The sequence below is a fragment of the Marmota flaviventris genome, chromosome 10 (genome assembly GCF_047511675.1).
Source record: "Marmota flaviventris isolate mMarFla1 chromosome 10, mMarFla1.hap1, whole genome shotgun sequence".
Lineage (NCBI taxonomy): Eukaryota > Metazoa > Chordata > Mammalia > Rodentia > Sciuridae > Marmota > Marmota flaviventris.
In genome coordinates this window covers 21,194,945-21,222,102 of record NC_092507.1, presented here as the reverse complement: position 1 = coordinate 21,222,102, position 27,158 = coordinate 21,194,945, and the positions used below count along the sequence as shown (strand labels likewise).

The 27,158-nt window shown below is 38.9% G+C and overlaps 1 protein-coding gene and 1 non-coding gene across 5 annotated transcripts in view; one reads left to right on the top strand and one right to left on the bottom strand.

Moving 5' to 3' along the window:
* Positions 1-696: 696 nt before the first annotated feature.
* Gmeb1 (glucocorticoid modulatory element binding protein 1) overlaps positions 697-27,158 on the bottom strand; it is a 42,681-nt gene continuing 16,219 nt past the window's right edge. For 3 of the 4 annotated variants that reach the window (XM_027937458.2, XM_071617543.1, XM_071617544.1), the window contains exons 3-10: positions 26,092-26,204; positions 24,153-24,277; positions 22,733-22,836; positions 16,769-16,926; positions 13,401-13,532; positions 11,677-11,814; positions 8,137-8,259; positions 697-3,933 (exon numbers count right to left, since the gene is read on the bottom strand). In XM_027937458.2, the coding sequence (XP_027793259.1) occupies positions 3,233-3,933; positions 8,137-8,259; positions 11,677-11,814; positions 13,401-13,532; positions 16,769-16,926; positions 22,733-22,836; positions 24,153-24,277; positions 26,092-26,204 (1,594 nt within the window). In that variant the 3' untranslated portion in view covers positions 697-3,232. The remainder of the gene's footprint in view (positions 3,934-8,136; positions 8,260-11,676; positions 11,815-13,400; positions 13,533-16,768; positions 16,927-22,732; positions 22,837-24,152; positions 24,278-26,091; positions 26,205-27,158) is intronic. The other variant, XM_027937459.2, reaches the window with a different exon arrangement.
* Positions 6,563-6,673, top strand: LOC114094553 (U6 spliceosomal RNA). The gene has a single exon (XR_003583063.1). It is a non-coding gene; the product is annotated as a U6 spliceosomal RNA (small nuclear RNA).

Below are 27,158 nucleotides of genomic sequence, written 5' to 3'. Positions count from 1 at the left end.
ATATTCATGTCTATGGTCCATTTTTACTTCAGAATCACTATTTTGGGGGGCAGGTTAGATATGGAAATTAAGAAGGATATGGGAATAAGGCACGGACCAAACAGGGACATGGCCAAGACAAGACAGTTGTACAGTTGACTCAGGCCTTTGGAGAAACCACATGGCAGGGTCTGGAGCATTTCCCCTTTACCAGCTAGACTCCAGTCCTACACCAGATTCAGCCCTGGTTTCATTTGATGGAAACCTGGAGAAGCCCAGGTATACTCGTTTTTCTCCAGTGAGGCACTCTCAGGAGATTGCCCATCTACTGACTCTGCCTGCCTCTGCAGGCAGAAGCAGCAAGAGATTAAAGATTTTTTCTCTTTTATGAACCCCGCCGTGAGTTAGGAGCTTGACCCTTTGCTTTCTTATCTCCAGGCCAACAACCCTGTAGCTGCACTCACCTCCATGTTTCAGAATCTCATTGGAGGTGGCTTCTCACCTTTTTGTTTCTTTGGCACAATCCTGAAATCTATGGACCAATTCTCAGAATAATGTTTTTCAATGCATAAAATAAGATACATAGGATTACAAAAGAAACCAAACATATTGGAAGATTGTCCACAACTCCAGAGGTTTGGAGAAGTAACTCCTTGAATGTAGGCACTGTCTTCATCTTTGCACTTCTGGTGCCTAGCACAAAGCCTGGCACATAAGTGGTATTCATAAATGTTTATTTAATGAATGAATAGAAAGATAGATGGCTCCTGTCAAATCAGCCTGAGGAGATTCATTGCAGCTGCTTATGCACGTGTCAGGGGCTTGCTGATGTCTCACCCCAGTTAAAATCACCTAGACCAGGGAGTCAGGGAACTCACACAGAGCAATGGCTACCACAGCAGCTAATAATGACAGGTCATTGGAAGACCAGCAAAACAGTAAAGCTCATGTATTTCACCAGCTGGAATATTCAGAAAGTCAACAGGTTGTGTCTTCAGGAGATCTCTTGACATTGGAAGCATGATGTTCATGCTACCTTATACACTACCAACAGCTCTGATGGGGAAAAGAAAGAAACTTGAGCTAGCTCACCAAAATCTTTAGGTTCCTCTGCTATTCTGAATTGGTCCTCTCATTTCTGGGAAAGAGAAAAGTATCCCTAAAGATCACAATAGGGATGAGATGTGCCTTTCTAGATTCAAGTAGTAGCTTCAGTCTTTAGACAGAGATTTTGTTTATGTACCAGGAGAAAAACTAAAGAAGCAGATAACAGAAGCCACTTCCCTCACTAAAGATATGTAAAAGGCCAAAGATTTTTTTCTAAACTGAATGCTAAGTCTACTAAATATTTTGAAAAGAAAAATCAAACCCTAATTTTAAAGCTGAAACCACTACTTGTACAGAGTTCAGAAGTCTCACTCTTACAACTTTTAAGATTGACCCTCCCCAGTTAGAGGGCTTCTCTGGCTATATGCAGCCATCCAAGGGATGGCAGAACACAATTTTCACTGGCTTTGATACAGTTTCCAACATCTGTTGGGAAAAAACACACCTTCAGAGAAAAGCCTTCTTTAAAAAAAAAGAAGAAAGAAAAAAAGAAAGAAACTACAGGTCAAAGATTTGCTTTTAATTAAAAAAAAAAAATCCTCCCATTCCTAAAGTGTGTGCTTTTTTTTTTTTTTTTTAACCTATTTTTTCATTAAAGTTGCCTGTAGTTTCCCTATATTATCCTGGTGCAGTAAACAATGAAGTCAAAGAAACAACAAAAAAACAGGGTCTACTCTTATCCCAAACACTGAAGAGGACCAGTCAAAGAGAAGGAATCATAGCACAAAAAAAAAAAAAAAAAAAATTGCCAGCTCTAAATATACAAACAACATTTAGGAAAACAAAAACAAAACACAACATTACTATTGACATTCCTGGTACATTTCCTATAATATAATGTCACAGATAATGTTTCTTTCCCAGGGAGTCCAGCTCACTCAAGAGGAGACATTTAGTTGGTGCCTCAGGAAAGGCTGGGGGTGTTACCAGTTTTCCCTGCCAAGCCTAAGGCTTTTTTATGAGCTCAGTATCTCACAGAAACATCTGTGGTATAAATGAATCTAAAAGGAGATGAAGGCAGGCAGGCACCTGTCACTGATCTCCAAATCAGCCAAAAAGCTGAAGAGCGTGGGATCCAGAAGACAGATGCCATTAAGAATTGAGGGTAGAGGGGAGAACAAGAGGAAGCACCAGATGAGTGACTGCTTTTGGTTCCAAAGCCAAGGAGGAGGAGGGGGAAAGGCCCCATCAAAGATGGAAGCTGGTCTGAATGAGGAACTCCCCCTGTTCCTGGAGTCATGCAATAAAAATGATGGCCTTGGAGTCCCACCCACAGGCAGCCACACTCTAAAGACCAGAGCAATTTACACCACATCACACAGTTTGCAAATGAAAGAACTGATCCTAGGTTAGGAGGGTAAGTGCTTCTACAAAGTGGGGGGCAAGGAAGCTATCACCTTGAACTTTAAAGCACAGCTGTAGTGTCCCTTGATTTCTATTTCAGCAAAGCCACAGGCCACTGTTATCACTTACTCTGTGAAAATGTACACTTCCACTTATTACTGGCCTCTTTTCAAATGGTACCCCTAGTAACAACCCTCAGAGATCTTAAGTGATATCAGTTGCACCTTTGTAGGTAAGATAATTCCCTTGCCCCATCCTTGTGAAAGCATTTCCCTTTTTAAGCTGCAGCTAGCATGCTACCTTCCCCTCCAAGCAGAGTTCAACTTCTTTTTGTTTCAGAGTTTTGCACTGCCCTCTGAGAATCCTTTCCAAGATACAAATAAAAAAAAAGCATACTTCTGCATCCACATGTGAATGGGTTGCCTTCCAGTGTCAGATCTGTGTTCCAGAGTTTGGTCAATCATCTTTACAAGAATAAAACCACATGCGTACACAGATAGACTAGACTGGAAAGGGTTTCTGGTTATTTTGATGCCTCCCCTAAAAAAATAACTTTCATGGAGTAAGATGATTAAGACATTGAACGACCTACTCTCAACTGTGGAAGGGCAGTTTGTTTTGTCCATTTTTCAATGAGAGAGTGGGAGGAATCCAACATTTTCAGTTATAACAATGAAATTTTGTTCTAAAAAAAAAAAAAAAAAGGAAGGATCCTATGTGGAAATGAGTGGGACAATGATAAAAATAAACAAATAATTAAAATTCCAAACCAAAACATATCTCCTGGCCCCGAGATCCCCAGTCAATCCTCTAAGACCACAATCTCCACATTGTGGACTTGGTGCTGGTGTTCTTCCATCTCAGCCACTACTTTCTCCTCAGTCCTCAACTCTGTCTCCAAGATGACTGCTTTGCCCTCAGTGTCTTCAGCTTCAGGGTCTGGGGCTGGATCAATTTCAATGATGGTCTGCCCATCCTCTGCGGTGCTTTCAACTGCCTGGAGTGCTGAGGTCAGGCCAGACTCCATGGCTACCAGCTCCACAGGGCTCACCATGGTGGTCATGTTGCCCAGGGTGCTTCCATCCTGCATGGTAGTAGAGCTTAGCAGTGCCAAGCTAGATGAAGGGTGGATGGTCACTGTTTCTGGTGAGCTGCTCTTGGCAGAGGAGACCACTGTGGCGTATCGGAAGAGCTGAGGGCCAGAAGGCAGTGTGTGGACAGTCACAGGACTGGAGCCCTGGCTGAGGGTGGCCACTGGAATATTGCCCATGGAAAATGACTGACCCACTGGGGTGATGGTGATGGGTGAGATGACTGTGAATTGAGGTTGCTGCACAGGAGGAGAAGGGCTCAGTACGGTGGTGGAGGCTGGCCGCTGGAGCCGAGGCCTTTTTGGAGGCTTAGGAGTGCTCACAGGCATCAGTACCACATTTTGAACTGTCTGGGATTTCAGCCTATGATCCTGGGCTTGCTTCTTTTGCTCTTCCAACTGGCGTTCCAAGTCTATGGTTAAAAAACAAAAACAAAAAACTGTGTGGTGGGAAGTATAATCTTCGGAACATTAAACTGGGAATCAAGAGACATGGAATCCTGCCCTGGTTTATCCACTATGTAGCCTCAGAGAAGAGACTCCACTGTTTTCAAAATGACTAGAATGGATGATTTTAAAACCCCTCCAGTAATTACATTTCTTTGTGTAATTATAGGCAGGGTAACAGTTCAGAATTTTTTCAAGCTGTGATCCTACTTTCAATTCTAAAAGCTCCTCCAGCATTTTGTCAGCTATCACCAAAATGGAAACCAAAGAAGCCTCCAGCTGGTCTTTTTTTTCTCTTTTCCTTTTCACAAGTACAAGTTTTAAATCCAAGGCTTTAGCTGGGCATAGTAATGTATACCTGTGATCCCAACAATTTGGAAGGCTAAGACAGGAAGATTGCCAAATTTGAGGCCAGCCTGGGTAATTTAGTAAGACCATATCTCAAAATTTAAAAACAAAAATGACTGGGGATGTAGCTCAAGCTTAAAGCAGCCCTGGGTTCAATGCCCAGTGCCAATAAGATAAACCCAAGGGCTCAAGCATGCTAAGCACATGCTCTAAAACTGACCTATTTCTCCAGTCTTTTTTATTGATATGTACTAATTGTACATATTTATAGGGTCCTGGTGGTATTTCAATACATGTATATAATATGCAATGATCAGATTAAATAATTGGCATATCTATCACTTCAGAGAGATATCATTTCTTTGTGTTCGAAATATTCAAAATCCTCTCTTCAATTGGGCATGGTGGGTCACACCTGTAATCCCAGCTGCTCAGGAGGTTGAGGCAGGAGGATTGCAAGTTTAAAGGCAACCTCAGCAACTTAGTAAAGTGCTAAGCAACTTAGTGAGAACCTGTCTCTAAATAAAAATAAAGGGTTGGGGATATAGCTCAGTGGTTAAGTGCCCCCATATTCAATCCTTGGTACCTCCTGCCCCCCAAAAAATTCGTCTCTTCACTATTTTGAAATTTCAATTAATGGATTTCAACCATAATGATCCTCTGTGCCAAAGAACATTAGAAGTTATTTTCCTATCCAAGTGCACCCCTGCACCCATTAACCATGTTTTCTCCAACCCTCCTTCCCTCACACCCTTCCCAGACTCTGGCAACCACTATTCTATTCTCTACTTCTCTAAGATCATCCAATTGGTGTTCTGGCTTAAATATTCCTGCCTAGGTCTATAGATGAAATAAGAAGTATCTGCACAATACATTTGGAATCATTCTAAAAACACAATGGCTCTCAAACTGTCCTTCAAATCAAGATTACCTTGATGGAAAACTACTTTGACTGGAAAACTCCTTTGGTGGTGACCCAAATTGCCAGTCTACCATGAACCCAGAGATGTCTCAAGTGAGTTACAGAATAACTCTCTAAGAATTATAGAACTGAAAGAATTCTTATGGTGCTGGGGATTGAACCCAGGGCCTTGTGCAAGCACTCTACCAACTGAGCTATATCCCCAGTCTGAAAGAAGTCTTAACGGTTCTATCCTCCTGCCTCAGCCTCCCAAATTGCTGGGATTACAGGTGTGCACTACCATGCCCAGAAAAAGCCCACATTTCTAACAAAAACCATTCCGCTGCTGGGCATGGTGGCACACCCCTGTAAACATGGCAGCTTGGGAGGCTAAGGCAGGAGGATTGTGAGTTTAAAGCCAGTCTAAGCAACAGTGAGGTGCTAAGCAACTCAGTGAGATCCTGCCTCTAAATAAAAAAATACAAAAAAAGGGCTGGGATGTGGCTCAGTGATTGAGTGCCCCTGAGTTCAATTCCTGGTACCCAAAAAAATAAAAACCCATTCTGCTGATAGATTAAAGTTTCAAGGTAAGAGAAAGTGCCAGGCTAGTAGTAAAATGACAAGAGATCTATCTACTCTAGGCTTTTCTGTCAGATCATTTATCCTCTCAATTATCTATACAGAGTCAAGAGGGAGAATGATCATCCTAGCATTCTCAGGGGGACCAAAACTCAGTGAACTGAAGTTAAAATACAAACTAGATCTGGGTGTGGCAGCACACACTTGTAATCCCAGCAATTTTGGAGATGGAGGCAGGAGAACTGCAAGTTTGAGAACAGCCTGGGCAACTTAGTGAAAAAGGACTAGGAATGTGACTCAGTGGTAAAGGACCTCTGAGTTCTATCCCCAGTACCAAACAACAACAATGACAAATATATAAACTAGATGTAAAAAAAAAGCTTGAAACAATGTTTTGTTTTTTTTAATTTTTTTGTAGTTGTAGATGGACAGAATGCCTTTATTTTATTTGTTTATTTTCATGTGGTGCTGAGGATTGAACCCAGTGCCTCACGCATACCAGGCAAGTTCTCTGCCACTGAGCTATAGCCCCAGCTCCATTAAAACAATGTTTTTAAAACAACAGTATTTTAACATGTCAATGTTAAAATATTTTAAGCCCCAGTACCATAAAACAAAAACAAGATCTAATTTGAAAATGATCACAAAGTCTTGATTGTAAAAAGAGTTAAATTACCTAGGTGCTTGTAATTTCTGACTACCATAAATAATGGTGAAGGTGCAAAATTTATATCTACCAAAAGAAGCAGTATCAATAATGTAAAAATGAGCTTGCTTCAATAGCACATATACTAAAATTGGAATGATATAGAGATTAGCGATTAGCATGGCCCCTGCATAAGGACCACACGCAACTTTGTAAAGCATTCCATATTTTTATGAAGTTTTATTTTTATGAATGCAGTTTATTCTAAAAAAAATAATAATGTAAAATGACGAAGATTTGGGCTGGGTTGAGGCTCAGTGGTTGAACTCTTGCCTCACCTGTGTGAGGCACTGTATTCGATTCTCAGCACCACATAAAAAAATAAATTAATACTTTTGTGGTAGTTCAGCAGTAGTCTTATTTCTGGGAAAGCTTACAAACATACAAAGTTGGAAGCATAACTTAAATGGTGGTAAGACTCAAATGAGAAAAAGTAAAGAAAAAAAGAGAGGGGCGGGGGAGAGAGAGAAAGACAAAACAAAAAACAAAAAACAAACCTGTGGGAACAGCCAGGAGAGTGTAGAGGAACCATGAGAATGCCAACAATACTTAAACTCCCTTTTTTAAAAAAGGGATTTTTTTTTGGCTTAAAATATTTTACTCTAAATGAATTTATGTCAGCGGTCAATAAAAGAATGTCACTAATACACTGTGGACACCTTTTGCAATGTAAATTCATGCCCCCTCTTTTTTTTTTACATGGTGAACTTCAACCTAGCAATTATTAAAATGAAGGAAGGATCCTTCAGTTAATCTAAAATTTTGTTTTATAAAATGTCACAGATCCATTCATATTTTTGTCTTGTTCTTCCAATTGCTATATACAACTTTCAGAGCTCTTGTATTTGGAAGGCTAGAAGAGCCCAGACTTTGAAAATATTGTCTTGGTTTCACTATTTTTGTTTCCTCTCTCTTTTTTTTTTTTTTAAACTAAAGCTATATAAAGCTTATGGATTAAGCAGAATAAATTTCTAAATTTATAAATAAATAAATAGGGTTGTGGCTCAGCAGTGGCGTGCTCGCCTAGCACATGTAAGGCCCTGGATTTGATCTTTAGTACCACATAAAAATAAATAAATAAAATAAAAATATGTGTCCAACTACAACTAAAAAAATAAATATTTAAAAAAACCCAAGGGCTGGGATGGTGGCTCAGCGGTAGAGTGCTCCCCTAGCATGGACAGGACCCGGGTTCGATCCTCAGCACCACATAAAAAAATAAAGGCATTGTGTTGTGTCCATTTACACCTAAAAATAAATATTAAAAAAATAAATAAATAAAATAAAATAAAAAACCCCAAAGATATTGTGTCCATCTACAACTAGAAAAATGTTTCAAAAAATGACAAAGATTAATTTGTGTCTTCTGTCACCAACATTATTTGATTAATGAAGCAATCTAGCAGACATCTTACTCCTCCAAAAGATACAGAAGGATCATGATGTTGGCTTCCCTCTTTTTTCCTTTGTTTTAATCCACCTTCCCTCAGGTGGATTGTTTGTTTTTCAAAAAGCAAAAAGCAAAATCTGATATATAAAATTAAAAAAAAAAAAAAGTCAGTCTCAACAAACATTAACAAGGAAATGGCAAGATTCAAGGACATTAGTATATGTACTAAGGAGAGAAATACACACCTGTCAGAGTATAGAGAAATTGCTCTTCTCCTTGCTCTACTTGGTTCCTTCTGTTGTCCAAAACCTTCTTAACTGTGTCCATTAGGCCAAAGGTATGTGCCACATTGTTGAGAACAGCAGCATCTATTTAAAACAAAATACATGCCTGTAGAGTAAAAAACAAATGTTCTACCAGCTTCCTGTTGTGCTATTGATAAATATGAAACAATCCAGACATTATGAAATTTTCCTCATTGCATTTTAATAATTTCTATACAAAGATTTATCACATGTATAAATGCTTTTTGATTTAATTGTTACACCTATGTCTTTCCATATAAAGAAAGAAAGAAATCAGAAAAAAATATCCTCTGTCTGGTTATAAGTTTTTACTTTCAGTATAGAAAACACCGTGGCTTGCCAGGCATGGTGGCACATGCCTATAATCCCAGCAGCTTGGGAAGCCGAGGCAGGAGGATTGCAAATTCAAACCCAGCCTTAGCAACTTAGACCCTATCTCAAAATAAAATACAAAAAAAGGTCTGGAGATACGGCTCAGTGGCTAAGTGCCCTGTGGTTCAATCCAAAGAAAGAAAAGAGAAGAGAAAACAAAAGAAAAGAAAAAAAAAAAAAAGAAAGAAAGAAAATGTTGTGGCTAGACTAGATAAGACCTAAATTTGTTTGTTTTGTTTTTTTGGTTCTGGGGATCGAACCCAGGGCCTTGTGCATGCAAGGCAAGCATTCTACCAACTGAACTATATCCCCAGCCCCCAAGACCTAAGTTTGAAAACTAGTTTTGCTAGTTTTATGGTTGTTCTTTTGGTACTGGGAATTGAACCTAGGGCCTCACCCCTGCTAAGCACTGACTCTAGTTTTGCTACTATCTATGTGACCTACGGTAGGTCATTTCACTCCCTCAGTTTTCCCATCTGAAACAAATAGAACTGATAATACTTATTCTGTAAATACTTACTCTGTAAAATAGATATGAGGATTAGAAATATATTTTAAGTGTCACATGTGAGGACTGGTATGCAATATTATTATTATTATTTTTTTTTTTTTCGATACTAGGGATTGAACCCAGGGGCACTCAACCACTGAGTCACATTTCCAGCATTTTTGCAGGGGTGCTGGGGATCAAACCCAGGGCCTTGTGTCTGCAAGGCAAGCACTCTACCAATTGAGCTATATCCTCAGCTCCCCAGCCGCTTTTTTAATATTTTATTTTGAGCCGGTCTCGCTAAGTTGCTGAGGCTGGCCTTGAACCTGTGATCCTCCTGCTTCAGCTCCCCAAGCCACTGGGATTACAGGCATGCACCACTACCTCTGGCAGGTATGCAATATTATTTTTTAAATATTTATTTATTTTTAGTTGTAGTTGGACACAATACCTTTATTTTATTTATTTATTTTTATGCGGTGCTAAGGATCAAACCCAGGGCCTCGCATGTGTTAGGTGAGCACTCTACCGCTGAGCCACAACCCCAGCCCCCAATATTATTATTAATAGTATTACTTCTGGGGCTGGGGATATGGTTCTGTGGTAGAGTGCTTGCCTGGCATGCTTGAGGCCCTGGGTTCATTCCCCAGAACCACCACCACCACCACCCCCCCACACACACACAAAGTATTATCTCTATTCCCTTTTAGAAAACTTTTCTTTTCTTTGAAACGGGAAATTGAACCCATGGGTATTTTACCACTGAGATATATCACCAGTCCTTTTTGAGACAGGATCTCCCTAAGATGCTGAGGCTAGTATCAAACTTGCAATCCCCCTGTCTTAGCCTTCCGAGTCACTGTGCCTACATGTTCCATAAAAGTTCTTGAAAATTTTGTCAGTAGCTGGGTGTGGTGGCACATGCTTGCAATCCTAGCTACTTGGGAGGTTGGGGAAGGAGGACTATAAGTCCAAGGCCAGTCCAGGCAACTTATCGAGACTCTCTCAAAACAAAAAAGTAAAATGGGCTGGAAACATAGCTTATACATGTGGCCCTGGGTTCAATCCCTAGTACTGCAGGGGGTAAAAAGAGTTGTTAGGCTGGGTGTGATGGTACACCTATAATCCCAGGGGCTCAGGAGGCTGAGGCAGGAGGACCACAAGTTCAAACCGGCCTCAGCAATTTGGTCAGGTCCTAAAGCAACTCAGCAAGATCCTGTGTCTGAATAAAATATAAAAAAAAAATGGCTGGGGAAGTAGCTCAGTGATTAAGCAGCACTGGGTTCAATCCCTGGTACCAAAATTTTAAAAATAAATAAATAAATAAATATAAATTTAAAAATAGATCAAAATAAATACATAAAAAATATTTGATTTTTTTTTTTTTTTTCAATGCTGGGGATGAACTCTGGGCCTTGCACATGCTAGGCTAGTTCTCTACCACTAAACCACATCCCCAGTCCCCCAAATTTTAAAATTTTGACAGTGTCTCCCCTAAGTTGCCAAGGTTGGCCTAGAACTTGTGATCCTCCTGCTTCAGTTTCCTGAGTTGCTAGGATTACAGTTGTGTACCACCATGCCTGGCTTCATTTCTTTTTTTAAATCCCACTGGAATTTTATTGAGATTGCACTGAATCCATAGAATTCCTCTATTCTTTTTTCTCCTCTTTTTATTATCTGGTGCTGGGGATTGGACCCAGGACCTTGTGCATGCTAGGCAAATACTCCACCACTGAGATATAGCCCCAGTCCTCAGCTTCATTTTTTTTTAATATTTATTTTTTAGTTGTAGTTGGACACAATGGCTTTATTTTTTTTATTTATATGTGGTGCCAAAGATCGAACCCAGGACCTTGCACATGCTAGGCGAGTGCTCTATTGCTGAGCCACAACCCCAGCCCCTCAGCTTCATTTTTTTGCTTGGACTAATGTTTTAAACTCTCCCAGTTCATCTTCTTATTTCCACTTATGACCCATAAACTCTCCAGAGAGCAACCAGAGTGATCTTTTAAAAATATAAATCCTACTACTCATACTCTGACTACTTCTATTGAAGCTAAAGGATCACAAGTTGGAACTCAGTGAAACCTAGTTTAAAAAGAATTGGGGATGTAGCTCAGTGGTAAAGTACCTTTTGTTCAATACCCAGTACCAAAACTAATCATCATCATCATCATCTAAAACCAGATAGATTTTTCTAATTTTCAGACTTACACACCTTACACACACACACACACACACACGTATATACACACATTGCTTCTCAGCCTTTTGGCTAAGATCAAGCATACATACACACACACATTCATATATATACAATAGAGAGAGAGCGCGTGAGTTAGAGAGTGAACATGGGGCAGGGGTATGGAGAAAGTGCTTCTTTCTGGCACTATTTATAAAGGAAAAACTACATGTAGAAAAAACAGCCAGACCTGAGTTTAAAACCCAGTTATGAACTTTAAACAAGTGACTTAATTTTTATGAGCCTTATTTTCCTTTATCGGTAAAATGGAGATAATGATATTTGTACTTCAGAGTTGCTGTGAGACTAAAAGGACCTGCCCACAGTTGTTGAGTATTTGATAAATGACCACTGTTGTTAGGATCAGTGCACTCACCTGTGACCTGGAAGGGAGTCTGGATGAGCCGCTGCTGAACTCCCCTTAGGAGCTCCTCTATTTCCTTCTGTATGTTGCAGACAACCTCTTCCATCAGGCCTACATCAGCTATTCCTTTCCAAAACATCAATGTGTCCTCTGGCACAAGAGGATAAGATAGAGGGTAAACAAAGAAAGCTACCTAGGCACATCTCTACAATATTTAATTCAAAATTATTTCAATTCAAAAGGATTTCTTGTTGGGTTGTTACTGGAAAAAGGGAAAGAACTTTGGGACATTAGCTGCCTTCCTGAGTTGTTACTTAATTATTTGGCCCCTTCAGTCACTTAGGAGCTTGCCTCAATTTGTCATACCCTTATTTTGTTATGGCTCTGTCTATAAAAACAGATAATTAAATAAATTAAAAAATTAAAAAACAAAAAAGAAAAAGATATTTTCTTCTAATAGATAGCAAGCGAAATATTAAACATTAAATATTTATTATTAAGTATTAATTACATTCAAATTTAATTTTAAGTTGGATAATATTTAATATTATTAAGTTAAAATAATAAAGATATTAAACTAAATATTAATTAAAAGATATACTCTCCCTTATTGGATAGATATCACTATAAGCTCCCCGGGGGGCCTGGGGTTGTGGGCTCAGTGGTAGAGCACTTGCCTAGCACGTGTGAGGCACTGGGTTCGATTCTCAGCACCACATAAAATAAAGGTATTGAGTTCATCTACAAGTAAAAACATATTTAAAAAAAAAAAAAGTTCCCTGGGGGAGGTTGCCATGTCTTTTCATTTATGCACCTAGAATCTTGCAACATAATTACCAATTAAATGTTTATTAGATGAATTAATAAATGAAGAACGATATTAAGCCTCTCTGATCCCCTCTAAGTAAATCATTAATCCCCATCCTCTGCACCACCCGCTATCTAATTTTGCCTTCAGACATCCTTTTTTTTTTTTGTATCGGAGATTGAACCAGGGGCACTTAACCATTGAGCAATATCCCCAGCCCCACCCCACCCCATTTTTAAATTTTATTTTATTTGGAGAAAGGGTCTCAGTGAGTTACTTAGGGCCTCGCTAAATTGCTGAGGCTGGCTTTGAACTTGCAATCCTCCTGCCTCAGCCTCCCAAACTGCTGGGATTACAGGCATGTGCCACTGATTCCTCTGGACATCCTGAAGTTTGAAGAAATGTGCCAAAGTTGGGGGCAATTTGATAGGAAGGAAAATATAGAACACAGAGTCAAACAGCTGATTTCAGCTCTGACACCTATTGGTTGTGTGGCTCATCTTAGGCAAGCTGCTGAACCTTTCCAAATCTTCATGTGTAAAATGTGACTCTGAAGGGCAACTTCATGGATTAAAATAAGATGTTTAACTATGGTTAGTATTATTCATATTAACAAGCCTTCTTTGTCCATAATCATAGTGATGGTAAGGGTCACAAAAACCTACAGGATACTAGCATGGTGGTGCATGCCTATAATCCTAACAACTTGGGAGGCTGAGGCAGGATGATCACAAGTTCAAGACCAGCCTCAGTAATTTAGTGAGGCCCTAAGCAATTGAGTGAGATATAGTCTCAAAATAAAAAATAAAAGGTGCTGGAGTGTAGCTCAGTGATTAAGCTCCCTTGGGTTTAATTCCCAGTAGCAAATAAAATAAAATAAAATAAAAAACAAACAAACAAAAACCCCATACAAGAATTGGAAAAGTACCTGAAATTTCCTCAGAGTCTTTTTTCACACCCTCCTCTGTGGCCATGGTGACAGCAGCGGTGAGAGCCGAGTTCCATTCCAGTCCTGCCTCTTCCATGCTCTCTTCTGAGATGGCAATCTGTGTGATGCTACCTAAAAGAAGTCCATTACATGTGAGGCCAGTGAATTTTATGCAAAAGCTATAGCTACCTTCTATCTTATACAGACACACAGCCCATGTTATTTTAACATGCTCGCTTTGTCAGGTGCGGTGGTATATGCCGAATCAGGAGCCTGAGGCAGGGGGATAGCAGGTTCAAAGCCAATCTCAGCAATTTAGCAAGAACCTAAGCAACTGAGCGAGGCCCTGTCTCAAAATAAAACATAAGGCCGGGCACAGTGGCACACACCTATAAACCCAGTGGCTTGGGAGGCTAAGGCAAGAGGATCACAAGTTCCTCAACACAATTGCCTCAACAATTTAGCAAGGCGCTAAGCAACTCAGTGAGATCCTGTCTCTAAATAAAATACACAATTAGGGCTGGGGATGTGGCTCAGTGGTCGAGTGCCCCCGAGTTCAATCACCAGTACAAAAAAAAAAAAAAGGGCTGGGGATGTGGCTTATTGGTTAAACACCCAAGGGTTCAATCCCTGGTATTAAATAAACAAACAAACAAACAAACATGCTCACTTCTTGCCTGCAGGTCCATGCTTTACGAACTAGACTCCTAGCTGAGCATAGTGGTGTATGCCTGTAATCCCAGCAGCTGGGGAAGCTGAGGCAGCCTCAGCAAAAAAGTGGGGCACTGGGCTGGGGTTGTGGCTCAGAGGTAGAGCATTCGCCTAGCATGCGTGAGGCACTGGGTTCGATCCTCAGCACCACATAAAAATAAAATGAAGATATTGTGTCTACCTAAAACTAAAGTAAATAAATAAATATTTAAAAAAAAAAAAAAGTGAGGCACTAAGCAATCCAGTGAGACCCTGTCTCTACATAAAATAACAAAATTTGGCTAGAGATGTGGTTCAGTAGCCAAATGCCCCCAAGTTCAACTCCCAGTACTAAAAAAAAAGAACTAGACTCTTAAGCAAGCTAGGATGATTATTGGATTTTCTAAATAAAACCTGCCCTGCAAAAGAAAGGCTTTTTTACTCTGAATACAAAGGGAAAGATTGCTAGGAATGTAGCTCAATTGCAGAGCACTTGCCTAGCACTAGCAGGTGTGAAGCCCTAGGTTCATTCCCCAGCACAGAAAAAGAAAAGAAAAAAGAATGGGGTAGGAGGGAAAGATAGGCAGATAACTTACAAAATCATGAAAGGAAGCTGGGAACAGTGGTGCACACCTGTAATCACAGTGGCTCAGGAGAATTATAAATTCAAATCCAGCCTCAGCAACTTAGTGAGGCCCTAAGTAACTTAGCAAGACCCTACCTCTAAACAAAATATAAAAAAGGGCTGGGTATGTGGTTCAGTGGTTAAGTGCCCCTGGGTTCAATCCCCGGTATCAAAATAATAACAATAATAGTAATAAAATGAAAAAATAAAATCACGAAAGGGCAATCTGCTTTTGAAAGAGACTGAATATAAGCATGATCACCAGGCTACCCACTTAATTGGATGAGGAGAACCTTAAATTATGTAAAAGTAGGAAGCTTTGCCTACAAACACATTTGATACTAAGCATTTAGAATATCTAAGTTTATTATTGCTTACCTATATCAGCCTGTGAAAAAGAGGCAAGAGAAATGGAGACTCAAGAAATCAGGTAAGAGATCCACTGGGTGCAGTGGTACATGCCTGTAATTTTAGTGACTTGGGAAGTTAAAGCAAGATTGCCAAATTTGAGGCCATCCTCTGCAATTAAGTGAGGCCCTAAGAATTTAAGAGAGATTCTGTCTCAAAAAATAAAAAGGGCTAAGGAATCTAACTCAGTGGTAAAATATCCCTGGGTTCAACTTCCAGTACCAATAAAAAAATAAAGAGAGAGAGAGAGAGATCCATGAACAACAGATTGATAGAGAAGAACAAAATCCCCACTATAAATTGCTTTAAAACAAAGAGAATGGAGAAAAATCAAATTAATCTAGCAAGCAATATAGACAAGTGTGGACTATACACACTGGAGGATATCAATAATCAAACAAAATAATAATGTTAATATGGATAAAGAAGTAAAGGAGTTTGGGCCAAATAAAAGGAAAACATTTCAAAGCATTTTTTGCTTTTCAAGTGAGTCATGTGTGCAAAAATACAAACTGCTAGATATTTTATATGTTTTTGAAGGGAATTTAGGTTTCAAGAGATTTGTCTTCTACTTTCCCAGTGTTTACTCATAGAATATTAGGGCTGGCCAAAACTAAAAGTAAAGAGATCATTTTTCTTTTTTCTTTTAAATACATAAAAGGAATGGTAAATGTGAACCAATCCAAATATATATATATATATATATATATATATATATATATTTTTTTTTTTTTTTTTTTTTTTTTTTTTTAAGAGAGAGAATTTTTTTAGTTTTTAGTTTTCGGTGGACACAACATCTTTGTTTGTATGTGGTGCTGAGGATCGAACCCTGGCCGCACACATGCCAGGCGAGCACGCTACCGCTTGAGCCACATCCCCAGCCCAAGAGATCATTTTTCAAAAACAGTACTTCCCTAACCTTTTAGATCCTTGAGCATTCTTGTGATTATTATCAGGCATATCTATAAGTTTATGATAGTAGTTGAGACAGATTTTATTCAACTATGGCTAAGTCTCCAGTTGGGTTGATTAAATCCTTTTGAATAATCTTTCCCATAAAGTTATATCTTGGCTGCATGGCGAGGAGCCTTAAGTCCAAATTCGAAAAGACTGAAGTGTGTACCCATCCCATTCATCTGTGAGGAAGCCTCATGTTGGTAATCTGGAGCCCACCCAGGCAGAGCTCTCTGAGACTTATGGCAGGCTCTTCATAGTCCAGCCTAGTCAATGACACACTGATAAATCTCAGTTCAACAGTTGAAAACTATTCATCATTCTAATCTACCCTGCTGTCTTCACCTCTAATAGTGCAAAGGATTTTCAGAACAGTCTAATTTCATCCTTGATATGCCCAGAGGCACCAAAGTGAAACCACTGCATAAGTGTTAACTATTGAACCATCTTTCTAATGCTTACCATGCATTCTAAGAAGAAACAAGGAAGAAGATCTGGCCAATAAGAATTATTTAGAGGGAAAAAAAGAGATCTGTTTCCAAGACATAGAATCCCATCCAAGATTACCATACCTTAGCACAAAGCATATCAATGCTCACAAGAATTGAAATTAAGAAACACAAAGGAGAAAAGAGGGGGAAAGTACTGCTGAAAAACACAGCGGGTTTTCAGGTGGTTTCCTACCCCCTACCATCGGCCGAAGTGGGTGTCTGCACCACACTTGTCTGCTGTCCTGGCACTGGAGCTCTTGCACTGCTAATCAGAAGATCAAATTTGGTGCTTCTGCAGGTATTGGAGCAAACTTTATCATGTTGGTAAAAATCAATCTGTCCAGAGTCCATCATTTTCCTGTGGAAAGAGAAATAAGTACCAGTTTAGCCTGCACTTCATTTAAAAGAGAAAAACTGGCCAGGTATGGTGGCGCATGCCTTTAATCCCAGCAGCTCAGAGGGATAAGGCAGGAGGATCACGAGTTCAAAGCCAGCCTCAGCAATGGCAAGGCACTAAGCAACTCAGGGAGACCCTGTCTGTGGCTCTGTGGCTCTGTAGCTCTGTGGCTGTGGGGCTCAGTGGCTCTGGGGCTCAGTGGCTCTGGGGCTCTGGGGCTCAGTGGTCAAGGGCCCCAAGTGCCCCTGAGTTTAATCCCCAGTATCAAAAAAACAAAAACAAAACAAAAACCTGGGCCTTAGGGACAAATAGAGACAACATTGCTTAGCCCACTAAGTAAATTAACAAAACCTAACAGTATTAGAAATCATTAGGTTGCAAAAATTCTAATTGGGACTACAAATTTTTCATTGAGCCTGCCCATATTTATCAGCACCTTTCTTCTGAGTTTACTCATTTTGAATACTCTCTTCTATTTGCTATAATCACTAAGCTCAGGTATATACTAAGAATGTCACTGAAACCAAATCTGAAAAGGGAAAATACTATTTCAAATCTCAGCACAACTGAGAAATGCCTCAGGGATATCTGAATTTTTGGATGAGATTCTGACGTATTAGTAATCCTAGACTAGAAAAATGTGTTACTACTTTTAGAGATATAAAGTTTCGGTAAACTTCTTTCATTAAAAAAAGGGAAAAAGAACTGCGGGGAGTGGCACAATCCTGTAATCCAAGTGGCTTGGGAGGCTGAGGCAGGAGGATGGGGAGTTCAAAGCCTGTCTTAGCAATGGTGAGGTGCTAAGTGACTCAATGAGACTCTGTCTCTAAATAAAACACAAAATAGGGCTGGGGATATGGCTCAGTGGTCAAGTGCCCTTGAGTTTAATACCCAGTACCAAAAAGAAAAAAATAGGGGCTGGAGATGTAGCTCAGTGGTAGAATGCTTGCCTACTACGTGTGAAGCCCTGGGTTTGGTCCTCAGCACTGTGAAAAGAAAAATAAATCAAATCAAAAAAAAATTGACAACAACTCTCCTAGAAATAAATAAAGAGTAAAGTTGATTATGCTAAACACTCTCTGGAGAATGTCCTTATAACTGTATCCACAGACATTGTTATTATAGGCCATGAGCAAAAACCATAGGGTATTTTAATTATAGTAAACTCTATGGTAGAATGTCACTTGGCTTTCTCTTTTTCTTCTTCTTTTTTTTTCTTTTTTTTTTTTTGTGTGTGTGTGTGGGGTGGGGGTTACTCGGGATTAAATCCAGGGGGGATTTACCACTGAGCTATATCCCCAGACCTTTTTTTTATTGGGTACCAGGGATTGAGCTCAGGGGCACTCAGCCACTGAGCCACATCCCCAGCCCTATTTTGTATTTAGAAACAGGGTCTCACTGAGTTGCACAGTGCCTCGCTTTTTGGCTGAGGCTGGCTTTGAACTTGCGATCAAAGTTGGCCTCCTGAACCGCTGGAATTACAGGCTCTTTCAACATTTTTTTATTGGTATATTATAGTTTTACATAAAGGCAGAATTTATTGTTACATATTCATACATGCACACAATATAAAAATATAATTTGGCCAATATCACTTCCTGGTACTTCACTCCTTCCTCCCCTTCTTTCATCCTCTGAATCCTTTCCTTACTGATCTCTTTGATTTTTTTTTAAATATTTTTATTTTTTAGTTGTAGTTGGACACAATACCTTTATTTATTTATTTATTTACTTTTATGTGGTGCTAAAGATCGAACCCAGGGCCTCACCATGTGCTAGGCACACGCTTTACTGCTGAGCCACAACCCCAGCCCTCTTTGATTTTTTTTTTTTTTTAGTTGTAGATGGACACAAAATCTTTATTTATTTATTTTTATGTGGTGCCAAGGATCAAACCCAGTGCCTCACATGTGCTAGGCAAGCGCTCTGCCACTGAGCTACAGCCCCAGCCCTCTCTTTGATTTCTTGAGAACCCTGCCTTCCACCTTTCTTTTCCTTTTTCCTCTTTAGCCTCCACACGAGAGAAAACATATGACCCTTGACCTTCTGAGTTTGGCTTATGCCTGGAATTAACTTTTTTTTTTTTTAATATTTATTTTTTAGTTGTAGTTGGACACAATAGCTTTATTTTATTTATTTATTTTTGTGTGGTGCTAAGGATCGAACCCAGGGCCTCAGACATGCTAGGTGAGTACTCTACTGCTGAGCCACAACTCCAGCTCCCTGGAATTAATTTTTTAAAAATGATTATGTATTTCTGAATATAAAAATAATATATGAAGAACATATATGAGCTGGGAGTGTAGCTCTGAAATAGAGCAGTTGCCTAGCATGCACATAGCCCTGGGTTTAATCCCCAGCAACACAAAGGAAAAAAAATTAATATTTTCCATGGAAAATATAGAAAACTATAAAGAAAATGACTTGCCTTTTTTTAAAAAAATACTACACAGGAAGATTGCAAGTTCGAAGCCAGCTTCAGTAATTTAGTAAGGCTCCAAGCAACTTAGTAAGATCCTGTCTCAAAAATAATAAGTAATCCAAGAGGATCAGGAGACTGAGGCAGGAGGATCATGAGTTCAAAGCCAGACTCAGCAAAAGCGAGGCACTAAGCAACTCTGTGAGTCTCTAAATAAAATACAAAGTAGGGCTGGGGATATGGCTCAGTGGCTGAGTGCCCCTGAGTTCAATCCCCAATACCAAAAAATAAATAAATAAATAAAATTAAATAAAAGGGGGAGGGATGTGGCTCAGTGATAATGTACCCCTGGGTTAAATTCATAAACAGACAATGTCAACATTTTTAGCATATTTTCTTCTTTTCTTTTGGTTGGTCCTGGGAATTGAACCCAGGGGTACTTTATGACTGAGCTACATCATAGGTCCTTTTTATTTATTTGGAGACAGGGATTTGCTAACTTGCTGAGGCTGGCCTTGAGCTGGTAATTCTCCTGCCTCAGGCTCCTGAGTTGGTGAGATAACAGGCATATGCCACAGTACCTGGCCAATTTCACTCCCCAGTATTTCCACATATTTTCTGCCACTAAGTTTTACTTATTTGTATGTAAATATGTGGGGGTATTATTATTATTATTATTATTATTATTATTAGCTTTTGTTTTTGCAGTGCTGGGGATTGAATCCAAGCCCTTGTGCATGCCAGGCAAGCACTCTACCACTTAACTCCACAGCTCAGTGTATGTTTCTTTTTTTTTAATAACACCTTTATTGATTGATTGATTGATTGATTGATTTTTAATGTGGTGCTGGATATTGAACCCAGTGCCTCACACATGCTAGGCAAGCGCTCTACCACTGAGCAACAGCCTCAGCCCCCGTGTATGTGTTTTAACATTGATAAGTCACATATTTAATCTTTTCTCTTTTTTTTGGGGGGGAGGGGTACTGGAGATTGAACTCAGGGGCACTTGACCACTGAGCCACATCCCCAGCCCTATTTTTTTTAAATATTTATTTTTTAGTTGTATTTGGACACAATACCTTTATTTTATTTATTTTTATGTGATATTGAGGATAGAACCCAGGGCTTTGCACATGCGAGGTGAGTGCTCTAGTGCTGATCCACAACTCCAGCACCCCCAGCCCTATTTTTGTATTTTATTTAGAGAAAGGGTCTCACTGAGTTGCTTAGCAATTCACTTTTGCTGAGGCTGACTTTGAACTCAAAATCCACCTGTCTTAGCCTCCTGAGCTGCTGGGATTAGAGGCGTACACCACCGTGCCTGGCAATTTTCCCTATCCTTAATTAAAAAAAAGTATTTGCAATGCTGGGTATAGAACCTAGGACCTCATGTATGCTAGGCAAGTGCTCTACCACTGGGCTACACCCCATATCCTATTTAGTCAGTTTTATATTTGTCTTTTTCACATTACTTCATAAGCATTTTTCCACGTGAAACTCTTCAAATATATTTTAATGACTGAAAAACAATCCATAATATACACTCATACAGATTTCTGACAAGTCATAATTTACTTTAGAAGTCCCTTGACTATATATTAAAGCAGACTATAATTTTTACCATAAAAATGTTACAATAAAAACATTTATGCTTAAATCTCTACAAAGATTACAGATTTTCCTTAGGATAGATTTCTCTAAAAATAATTAAAAAGACAAAGGATAAGATATTTTCAAGGCTCTTGATACATGTTCTATAGATAACTTGTAATTCTTGACATTTAAAATTTTTCTATCAGCAGATTAATGTTCCAGGAATACCAACTAATGCTAATATTCAAGAGGGAAAAACTACAATGGTAAACTTTTTACAAAAAAAGGGGTGAAAGTGCAGAATATTACACATTCTGATGTTTATTTCTGGGGTACAGCGATGGTGAGGATTGCATTTGTTGTGTGTAACTGTTAATGCTCAAGCACCCTTCTACTTCACCATATTATCCCAGGATTTGTCGAACAGCCTACACTGCTGCATGGTTGTTTCACTTGCTCTTTGACTTCTCTGTTTGGTGGATTCAAACAGGACTGTCATCTACTCAGAGCTTCTCTGCCAAGAGAGTATCTGATCTATCCAACTTTTTTTTTCTTTTTTTGGTAACACTGAGGATTGAACTCAGGGACACTCTACCACTGAAATACATTCCTACCCCTTTTTATTTTATTTTGAGATAGGGTCTCACTAAGTTGCCCAGGCTGGCCTCAAACTTGTGATCCTTCTGCCTCAGCCTCCTAAAACTCTAGGATTACAGGTGTATGCCACTATGCCTGACTCTCTCAGAGATTTTAAGAACAAGTTGGGGGCTGAGAGAGTAGGTCAGTGATAGAGGGCTTGCCTGGCAAGCATGAGGATCTGGTTTGAGCCCAGCACTTCAAAAAAAAAAAAAAAAAAAGAAGAAGAAGAAAAGAAAAAAAGAAAGAAAAAGGATTAAGAACAACTTGATAGCCAGGCATAGTTGCACGCCTATAATCCCAACAGTCTGGGAGGCTGATACAGGAGGATTGATAGTTAAAAGCTTGTCTCAGCAACTTAGTGAGGCTTTAAGCAACTCAGCAAGATCCTGTCTCTAAATAAAATTTTAAAAAGGGCTGGAGATGTAACTCAGTGGTTAAGTGCTCCTGGGTTCAACAGCAAAAAAAAAAAAAAAGAACAACTTGATGAGCTGGACATGGTATCCAATGCCCGTAATCCCAGTGACTCAGGAGGCTGAGGCAGAAGTATCACAAGTTCAAGGCCAGTGTTATCAATTTAGTGAGGCCCTAAGCAACTTAGCAAGACCCTGTCTCAAGGGCTGGGGATGTGGCTCAAGCGGTAAAGCGCTTGCCTGGCATGCGCGGGGCGCTGGGTTCGATCCTTAACACCACATAAAAATAAAATAAAAAGATGTGTGTCCACTGAAAACTAAAAAATTAAAAAAAAAAAAAAAGACCCTGTCTCAAAATAAAAAATAAGAAGGTGTTGGGAGTGAGTTGTAGCTCAGTGGTAGAACCCTTGCCTAACACATGTGGGTTCTATTCTCAGCACTGCATATAAATAAATAAAATAAAGGTCCACCAACAACTAAAAAAATATTAAAAAGAAGGCCTGAAAATGTAGTTCAGTAGTAAAGTGCCCCTGAGTTCAATCCTCAGCACCCCCAAAAACACAACAAATTGACAAAGAACAAATAATGCATGGAATGTTCAAGCCAATCCTTCAGACAGAATACAAACCTCAAAGTAAAGAGAAAAAGACCTACCACAATTAAGTGCCCCAAAGTTTGTTGAAAGGTGTGTGCTAGACCTTACCTAAGCATGATTCCACCCAGACGAATGGCTCTCTTCCAGTCCTTCAAAGTGGACTTGCCAGCCAGATGAACAAAATGCTTGGGGCTGATCAACTGATCATTGAACTAAAGTTAAAAAAAAAAAAAAAAGTCCAAAGCAGTTCAATGTCAACTTAGGTAAGTCAAGAGGGAAAAGAATGAAATGATAACTCTATTTGTTACGTACAAAACAATGCCCAGATAGAAAATGAATTGATTAGTATCTACTATCGACTTATACTTTGAATTCAGAAGTTTGTTCTAGTGTTGGAAAGGCTGAGGAAATTAACTGAAATAATCTATCCAGCCTAAAGGTCAAGATTCAGGATGGTGGAAAGAACAAGTGTGGTAGAAAACAACAGCACTGCAGAGCCTTGAAATTCTGTAATCCTAATTAATCTAGGATGATGCCATTGTGATACTGATGTAGCCACCAATCAAGAGCATAATGTGAACAGAATTGTTCATTCTGTCTTTATTGGTGGCAGACAGAATGAACAATTCTGTTCACATTATGCTCTTGTAAAGATTATTTTTATAAATAATAATTTTGAATAAACTCTTCCACAATACATACTAGTACAAGGCATTTACATATATTATCTGATTTAATCTAGCAGTTTTGCATTATAGATATTGATATGTGTAAAAATACATATATACGTGTGTGTATATATACATACATACACACACACACACACACACACATATGATTATTTTGATTTTAGGATGAGGCTCTGAAATATTAAAAAACTTGGTCAAAGGCTGGGGTTGTGGCTCAGAGGTAGAGCACTTGCCTATTATGTGTGAGGTACTAGGTTCGATTCTCAGCACTACATACAAATAAATGAATAAAATAAAGGTCAATCAATAATTAAAAAAAAAACTTGGTCAAGGTCATCCAGTTAGTCATTCATTGAACAAATATTTATTGATTATTTATTATACATCATGGACCATTCAAGCTAGGCATATAGCTTAGTGGTAGTTGTATGCTTATCATGTATAAGGCCCTAGGTTTGATCCCCAGATCCAAAAAGGAAGGAAAAAAAAAAAAAAAAAAAGGAACATTTTAAAGGTTGGATTTATAGTAGTGAACAAAACAGGTAAGTCTTCTACTCTCATAGGACTTATATTCCAATAGGACTTAAATACAGGTCAACCCTTATTTTTTCTACTGTGAAATGATAGAACAACAGCTATAAAATCAAAAACACTGATTAGGAGCTGGGAGTGTAGCTTAGTGGTAGAGCTTGCCTAGCATGTTCAAGGCCATGGGTTGCATCCTCAAAACTGCAGAAAAAGTAAAAAAAGAAAAAAGATTTGGTGGAAGAGAGGAGGCACTGAAACAACACCCTTTGAAAAGGAAAAGTCCTGAAACATCTCAGCAAGAAGACAATTACCTTAACACATTTCACATTTATTCCTGGACATACAAACTTCTTCCAGAGGAGAATGGCTTTGCTCTCTCCACAAGTTATGGGGTAAGCAATTTCCATATCCTCATTTGCTTCTATAGTGCTTGCATCTGAAAATGGAAAAAAAGTCAGTTATTTAATAAACAAGTCTTTTTTTTTTTTTTTTAATTTATTTTTTAGTTTTCGGCGGACACAACATCTTTGTTTGTATGTGGTGCTGAGGATCGAACCCGGGCCGCACGCATGCCAGGCGAGCGCGCTACCGCTTGAGCCACATCCCCAGCCCTAATAAACAAGTCTTTACCAAATTTTATTTTATTTTATTTTATTGTGGTGCTGGGGATTGAACCCAGGCCTTGTACATGGCAAGGCAAGCACTTTACTAACTGAGCTGTATCTCCAGTCCTTCACCAAATTTTAAATTCCAAATTACTAGTTTCCTACTTTCCCTAAGGAACTAATACTTCATTCTTGCTAGTATTGTTTAGGAATCCTCCAGAAGAAGTTTGGCATAATAGCTATCTTCTACTATGTGCTAGACACTCTAACATATATGTGTATTGTTTGTTGGTTGGTTTGTTTTGTTTTGCAGTACTAGGGATTAAATACATGGATAATCTATCACTGAGCTATATCCTCAATCCTTTTATTTAAATTTTTAAATAGGGTCACACTAAGTTGCTTGCTGAGATGCTGAAGCTGGCCTCTAACTTGTGATCCTCTTGCCTCAGCCTCCCAAACTGCTGGGACTATAGGCATGTGCCACAATACCCTGTATTTGCTTTACATGCTTAGTATTATTTAGCTCTTATAAAATCATGTGAAGCAGTAATTGTTTGCTATGTTTTTCATATAAGTTTATGGGCCTCAGAAAAATCAGTGACTTTCTAAGGACACACAGATAAAAAGTGACAAAGTAGTACTAGACAGTGGCTCTTTGTAATCCTAGTTACTCAGGAGACTGAGACAGGAGAATCACAAATTCAAGGCCAGCCTGGCCAACTTAGTGAGACCCTGCCTCAAAATAAAATAAGAAAGGCTGCTGGAGCCAGGCATGGCGGCTCAAGCCTGTAATCCCAGCACCTCGGGAGGCTGAGGCAGGAGGATCATAAGTTGAAAGCCAGCCTTAGCAAATGCAAGGCACTAAGCAACTCAGTGAGACCCTGTTTCTAAATAAAATACAAAATAAGGCTGGGACATGGATCAGTGGTCAAGTGCCCTTGAGTTCAATCCCGAATACCAAAAAAAAAAAAAAAAAAAAAAGGCTTGCAGCATAGATGAGTAGTAGAGGTAGAACACTTGTCTAACATGTGCAAGGCCCTGGGTTTAATCCCTGATACCACAAAAAAAAAAAAAGTGAGAAAATAGGATTCAAACTTAAGTTTGCTTAATTTCAAAATTTCTTTCCAGTTTCTTTCTCCTGACAGCCTTTGAGTCAACACCTCATCAATCCTTATCCGCAATTTCTCTAATGACATGTATCAACTTGAGACTCTGTTCCTTTGTGGGAATTTTTTTTTTTTTTTTTTTTGGATGGTAGTAGGAATTGAACCAGGGCCTGGGGTTTGCTAGACAAGCTTCTATCTTTGTGGGATTTTTATAGATGAATAATCTTTCATCTTCCCTAGCATACTGATATTAAATAATCATCTGCCAGCCCTGACATCTTAGTCAGTAGGTCTTAGTCTCTAAATATGCTTCCATCAAATTGATGGCTGCAGTATTGGTAGGCACACTAGGTGTAAGGAAAACATAAGGCATGGTAGGCAAGGTATCTCAGGCTGGCAATGTAGCTTAATGAGTATCTGCCTAGCACAGGTGAAGCTATCTCTGGGTTTGACCCCCAACACACACACACACACAAAGGCAAAACAGCTCAACCAAGGAAGCAAAGGTCAAAAGTACTAGAAAAACAAAGACTTACCAATTCCTTCTTCAATTTTGTGTATTGTGTGAGTTTCTACTGCTACAACTGCCGTGTTGTTCTCCGACCCAGCTTCATAAATCCTGTTGTAAAAGTGTCCATCGATAAACAAACTACATAAATCATGAAAAAATTAATATTCACAGCATGGGGTTAAGAAATTTGTTTTTACTCTATCTCAAAAGGAATAAAATAAATATACTTAACAATTCTATGTTAGTACTTTGACTAGTTTCCCATTGTATTTAAACTTCAAGCTGCGCAGGAGTGCTTAGCTACTACCATGGAAATAAGTCAGCAACAACTTTCCTCACTTCAAAGGAAAGTAATTCTTGCTAGTATACTCCACTTGCTATTTTATTTCACCAGCCTTTTCCCTGTATCACATCACTGTAAATGCTCATGACATAGTTTTTTTTTTTAATTAAAAAAATTTTTTTTTTTAAGTTTTGCTTCAAATACAGGACAAAATCATAGAATTAACCTGAGAAGAATATAAATAATTCAAGACAGGAAGAACCATGTTGACCACAGAAATTGATGTATTTTGTTGAAATCTAGATATTTTAGCTTTTTTTTTTTTTTTTTTTAGTAATTTAGCATTGTGTGTGTATTAGGGGTGCTGGGATTGAACCCAGGACTTCACATGTTAGGCAAGTGCTCTACCACTGAGCTACATTCCCATTCCTGCACTTTAGCATCTTTTAAGGCATCATAACCAAATTATTAACATGAACAAACAAAATGAAAAAAAGTAAGATTTAAAAAAAAAAAAAACTATGCCCAGGCTGGGATTGTGGCTCAGCGATAGAGCATTCACCTAGCACGTGTGAGGCCTTAGGTTCGATTCTCAGCACCACATAAAAATAAAATAAAGATACTGTGTCCAACTATAACAACAATAACAAAATAAATATTAAAAAAAAAAAACTATGCCCAAATTAACTACTAGTAACTAGAGGCACCACTTAATGGACGGTTATGTAATACAGACCAACCTAAAATGTCTCCACATTCATGGGCTCAGATAATCTAACATGATTTACTGTCATGTGTTTGCTTAATTT